Source organism: Hylobates moloch, unplaced genomic scaffold, assembly GCF_009828535.3.
Source record: "Hylobates moloch isolate HMO894 unplaced genomic scaffold, HMol_V3 SCAFFOLD_10, whole genome shotgun sequence".
NCBI lineage: Eukaryota > Metazoa > Chordata > Mammalia > Primates > Hylobatidae > Hylobates > Hylobates moloch.
In genome coordinates, this window is record NW_026652285.1 from 60,789,530 (window position 1) to 60,795,529 (window position 6,000).

At 47.6% G+C, this 6,000-nt stretch overlaps 1 protein-coding gene across 9 annotated transcripts in view; it reads left to right on the forward strand.

Moving 5' to 3' along the window:
- The window catches only part of DAPK1 (death associated protein kinase 1), a 210,218-nt gene extending 204,492 nt beyond the window's left edge, over positions 1-5,726 (forward strand). For 5 of the 9 annotated variants that reach the window (XM_058444796.1, XM_058444793.1, XM_058444794.1 and 2 more), the window contains 3 exons: positions 111-299; positions 3,212-4,440; positions 4,916-5,074. In XM_058444796.1, the coding sequence (XP_058300779.1) occupies positions 111-299; positions 3,212-4,440; positions 4,916-4,949 (1,452 nt within the window). In that variant the 3' untranslated portion in view covers positions 4,950-5,074. Of the gene's footprint in view, positions 1-110; positions 300-3,211 lie in introns of all 9 variants that reach the window. The other 4 variants (XM_032164451.2, XM_032164450.2, XM_032164452.2 and 1 more) reach the window with 2 other exon arrangements.
- The last annotated feature ends 274 nt before the right edge of the window (positions 5,727-6,000 follow it).

Sequence of the window (6,000 nt, forward strand, 5' to 3'; positions counted from 1 at the left end):
ATCAAATCACCTGCAAGGCGCCTGAATGAAAGGTGTCCTTTCCACTGTGGCTCGGCTCAGAGCACCCACAGCTGCAGGTGAGTTAACCTGGCCGGCCCTGCCCCCTCTAGGTCTGCCCTCCCATGACTCACCTGTGTGAGAAAATCATCTCCACGCTGCCTTCCTGGAGGAAGCTCAATGGACCCAACCAGCTGATGTCGCTGCAGCAGTTTGTATACGACGTGCAGGACCAGCTGAACCCTCTGGCCAGCGAGGAGGACCTCAGGCGCATTGCTCAGCAGCTCCACAGCACAGGCGAGGTGAGCCCCTGGGATCCCAGGCAGGGGGCCGTGAGAGGTGCCAGGGACTCAGCCTGTCCCAAATTCCAGCTCTTGGAGGTGGTGTGAGCCTGGGGAAGAAGTGTGGAAATGGTCCAGCTACCTACAACATTTCCACACGTGTGACAAACACAGCCTCGAGTGACGCTCTGAACTGCAGTTCTCAGCTCACCTTAGGAGCTGTCATTTTGTCTTGTCGTATTTTGCTTTTGTTTCCAGAGTCTGTTAGTTTGGGAGTTCAGTGCCCGCTGCCCTGGGTGACTGGGTCTCTCTTCACTCCCCCTGGGCACCAGGAACTTAATCTGCTACTCCTGGCAGCCTTCAGGATGGCTTCTTTCTATCAGCGTGGAGTTATCAGCTCCACACAGATCTCCCGGGTGCGAAAACAGTTGAGAAAAGGCAGTGAGGTGTCCTTGTGGAGACAATGTGTGGAAATACAGAGACAGAGAACTCTAGTGCACAGATACACAGAGTAATCATAATTAGAGATGCACATTAAAAAACTCTAGCAAGCAGTGCCCAGCAGAAATGTTTGAGAATGGGAGGATTTGCTCTGGTTCTGTGACATTCAGCACCGGGGCACGGTTTGGAAACCCTGTTCTAATGGCATCATATGCCTGTCCCCAGAAAGGGGGCAGTGCCTTCGTGTTTCTCCACCATGTGAAATCCGGAGCCTGCATGAACTAGTGTGGGCCAAGAAGAGCAGTTCTGAATATTGCAACTAAAAGCAGCTCTGAGATTATTAAAAGCCAGAGGCTTACCTCCCCAGTCTCAGGTGCCAGCTCTGGCCCTATAGCCAGTTTGTATGAGTCATACAAATTTCTTGAAACTAAACCTGAATCCACAAGCCAGTGACCTTGAAAACTGAAGCCGCCGGGCAGTAATTTCATCAGCCTTTAAACTCCCAGTTAAACGGCCAGAGAATCTGCCAACTCATCCAGGAATACTTTAAAGTGATTGAATCCAAGGAAGAACACAGGTGAAGGACCACATCTTAGATGACAAGATACTGCTGGATATAAAAAATGTGTCAATTCTAATTCTAAACTCCTTTGGCACAGGAGTCCCTTGCTTTCTAGTAGTAGACTAGCAACTTTCTAGATCATATCATATAGTCTCCTTTATTTGTCATTACATCCCTGCTTGCTCTTGAGACTTTAGTAAGTAAATGAAGACATAAAGAAGGAGGGAACTGAAGCAGCAGGAACTACATTGTGTGGCCCGACTTTGATTGGCCCCAGGCCTCCTCCAGACCTGCCTTCCATATCTAATTTGCAGATCTTCAGAACTCCCCAATGGCCCTTCTGACTGTGTTTTCTCGCCCAGGGTCCCCACACTACGTTTAGCTGACTGTCTTAGCTCCCTGTTCTCCTCCACTATGGGACAGTTTCGTCTTTCCTGAGCCTGAGGTGATGAGCAGTGTTTAGGACCAAACTGCAAATGGTATTCCATCAAATGCTGTATCAGGAACTAGATCAATATTGGCTCTGCTCTCCAGGAATTTTCAACCTAGGTTCGATTCTGAATAGACTCATAGACAGGGGGCATCTTTCAGGTTTAAGCCAGACTGTGGGCAGGAAATTACCGTGTGGTCCCCGGTGGAGTCAGAGCCTCCAAGTGAGGGAGTCCAGTGCGATGGCCACCCTCCAAGAAAGGAAGCAGAACTCTTCCATAAAGGGAAAGTTCCTTCTGTTTTTTGTCACTTTTTTTCCTTTCTTATTTTTTTAAGAAATAAACACAACCAAAAAGCTAAAGTCCCCTTGGGCCATCATCTCTGGTCTCATTCCTCTCTCCCCTTCTCTGAGGCCAACTATTATCGTGGCAGCATGTTCTTCCAGGCCTTTTCTATGTGTATGTGTTAAACATTCACATAATGGTATAATAATACAATGTTCTGACTCTTTTTTGAAAAATTTCAAGCCTTTAGAGAAGTTGCAAGGATAGTACCATGAACTCTCATATGTGCTGCATTTATTTATTTTTTTAATTAATTAATTTTTTTTTGAGATAGAGTCTCACTCTGTTGCCCAGGCTAGAGTACAGTGGCACAATCTTGGCTCACTGCAGCCTCCGCCTCCTGGGTTCAAGTGATTCTCCTGCCTCAGCCTCCCGAGTAGCTGTGATTACAGACATGAGCCACCACACCCAGCTAAATTTTGTATTTTTAGAAGAGACAAGGTTTTACCATGTTGGCCAGGCTGGTCTCAAACTCCTGACCTCAAGTGATCCACCCGCCTCAGCTTCCCAAAGTGCTGGGATTACAGGCATGAGTCACGGTGCCCGGCCTACTACATGTAAGCTGATCAATTGTTGACATTTTGCTACATTTGCTCAATTCCTTTCCTTTCTATTTATTTACTTATTTATTTTGCGGACATGATGACACTTATTCCCTAAATAATTTAGCCTATATCTCCTAAGGAGAAGGATATTTTCCCACATAACCCAATATAATTGATGATTCCAGAAACATAACATTAATATAGTACTATGGTTGAATATATCGTCCTCATACAAGGGTTTGCCCCTGGTCCCAATAATTTCTTTTAAAGCTATTTTTATTTATGTACTTCTTTTGGGATTCAGAATCTAGTCTAAAATCACTCATTGCATTTGGTTGCTGTCTCCCTTTTTTTTCTTCTTTCATTTCGCTGGCCTTTTTGGAGACTCCAAGGGAATTGTTTTTCAGAATCTCTATTCTGACATTTTCAAGCTGCTTTTCTCCACTCGGTGTTTGGTTTTTGAGATGCATCCATGTGGAATGGCCTCGGGTCACCCCTTAGAGCATCTGCTCAGCCTCTATTGCCGGGATCAGGCCCTTTAGTGCTCTAAGTGGCTGGTGCACCTGGCCAGGGCTCTGCCCCTAAGCGTGACTTTCTGTTGTCCCCCCGCAGATCAACATCATGCAAAGTGAAACGGTTCAGGACGTGCTGCTCCTGGACCCCCGCTGGCTCTGCACAAACGTCCTGGGGAAGTTGCTGTCCGTGGAGACCCCGCGGGCGCTGCACCACTACCGGGGCCGCTACACCGTGGAGGACATCCAGCGCCTGGTGCCCGACAGCGACGTGGAGGAGCTGCTGCAGATCCTCGATGCCATGGACATCTGTGCCCGGGACCTGAGCAGCGGGACCATGGTGGACATCCCAGCCCTGATCAAGACAGACAACCTGCACCGCTCCTGGGCCGATGAGGAGGACGAGGTGATGGTGTATGGCGGCGTGCGCATCGTGCCTGTGGAGCACCTCACCCCCTTCCCGTGTGGCATCTTTCACAAGGTCCAGGTGAACCTGTGCCGGTGGATCCACCAGCAAAGCGCGGAGGGCGACGCGGACATCCGCCTGTGGGTGAATGGCTGCAAGCTGGCCAACCGTGGGGCCGAGCTGCTGGTGCTGCTGGTCAACCACGGCCAGGGCATTGAGGTCCAGGTCCGTGGCCTGGAGACAGAGAAGATCAAGTGCTGCCTGCTGCTGGACTCAGTGTGCAGCACCATTGAGAACGTCATGACCACCACGCTGCCAGGGCTCCTGACCGTGAAGCATTACCTGAGCCCCCAGCAGCTGCGGGAGCACCACGAGCCCGTCATGATCTACCAGCCACGGGACTTCTTCCGGGCACAGACTCTGAAGGAAACCTCACTGACCAACACCATGGGGGGGTACAAGGAAAGCTTCAGCAGCATCATGTGCTTCGGATGTCATGACGTCTACTCACAGGCCAGCCTCGGCATGGACATCCACGCATCAGACCTGAACCTCCTCACTCGGAGGAAACTGAGTCGCCTGCTGGACCCGCCCGACCCCCTGGGGAAGGACTGGTGCCTTCTCGCCATGAACTTAGGCCTCCCTGACCTCGTGGCAAAGTACAACACCAATAACGGGGCTCCCAAGGATTTCCTCCCCAGCCCCCTCCACGCCCTGCTGCGGGAATGGACCACCTACCCTGAGAGCACCGTGGGCACCCTCATGTCCAAACTGAGGGAGCTGGGTCGCCGGGATGCCGCAGACTTTTTGCTGAAGGCATCCTCTGTGTTCAAAATCAACCTGGATGGCAATGGCCAGGAGGCCTATGCCTCAAGCTGCAACAGCGGCACTTCTTACAATTCCATTAGCTCTGTCGTGTCCCGGTGAGGGCAGCCTCTGGCTTGGGCAGGGTCTGTTTGGACTGCAGAAGCAAGGGGGTGATGTAGCCCATCCTTCCCTTTGGAGATGCTGAGGGTGTTTCTTCCCGCACCCACAGCCAGGGGGATGCCACTCCTCCCTCCAGCTTGACCTGTTTCTCTGCCGCTACCTCCCTCCCCCTCTCATTCCGTTGTCTGTGGATGGTCATTGCAGTTTAAGAGCAGAACAAATCTTTTACTTTGGCCACTTGAAAAGCTAGTGTGCCTCCTCTCAGTGTTTTGGACTCCATCTCTCATCCTCCAGTACCTTGCTTCTTACTGATAATTTTGCTGGAATTCCTAACTTTTCAATGACCTTTTTTTAACTACTATATTGATTGTCCTTTAAAAAAGAAAAGTGCATATTTATCCAAAATGTGTATTTCTTATACGCTTTTCTTTGTTACACCATTTCCTCAGCTTATCTCTTTTATATTTGTAGGAGAAACTCCCATGTATGGAATCCCACTGTGTGATTTATAAACAGACAATATGTGAGTGCCTTTTGCAGAAGAGGGTGTGTTTGAAATCATCAGAGTCAGCCAGGAGCTGTCACCAAGGAAACGCTACCTCTCTGTCCCTTGCTGTATGCTGATCATCGCCAGAGGTGCTTCACCCTTAGTTTTGTTTTGTATTGTTTTCTGACAGTTTCTCTGTTTTGTTTGGCAAGGAAATGGGAGGAGGGAATCCTCCTCCAGGGTGATTTTATGATCAGTGTTGTTGCTCTAGGAAGACATTTTTCAGTTTGCTTTTGTTCCAATGTCAATGTGAACGTCCACATGAAACCTACAAACTGTCACGCTTCATCATTCCCTCTCATCTCAGGTAGAAGGCTGACACAGTTGTAGGGTTACAGAGACTGTAAGAATTCAGAAGACCCCTGACTCATCATTTGTGGCAGTCCCTTGTAATTGATGCATAGCAGATGGTTTCCACATTTAGATCCTGGTTTGATAACTTCCTGTACTTGAAGTCTAAAAGCAGAAAATAAAGGAAGCAAGTTTTCTTCCATGATTTTAAATTGTGATCGAGTTTTAAATTGATATGAGGGAACATGTCCTAATTCTTCTGTCCTGAGAAGCATGTAATGTTAATGTTATATCATATGTATATATATATATGCACTATGTATATACATATATATTAATACTGGTATTTTTACTTAATCTATAAAATGTCGTTAAAAAGTTGTTTGTTTTTTCTTTTTTTATAAATAAACTGTTGCTCGTTGCATTAGTATTTTCGATCTTTAATTCAAAAGGATTTCTTTTTATTTGTTGTGTTTTTATTGTTGTCACCCCACATAGCAGGACAACCCAGTCCAAAACTTAGAAAATCATTACACCTCAAGTCTCAGGGTTATTTGGATGCTGATTATTACTAAAATTAGGAATGGTGTGGGAAAGTGAAAAGAGTTCAGATAATTTTCACATTTCTTCCCATTGCAAATAAAACAGGCCCCTCAGATTTTTCTTGGGTGAACCAAAAAACCAAACTGACTCTTTTAGTTTTGGCAACAGGGAACAG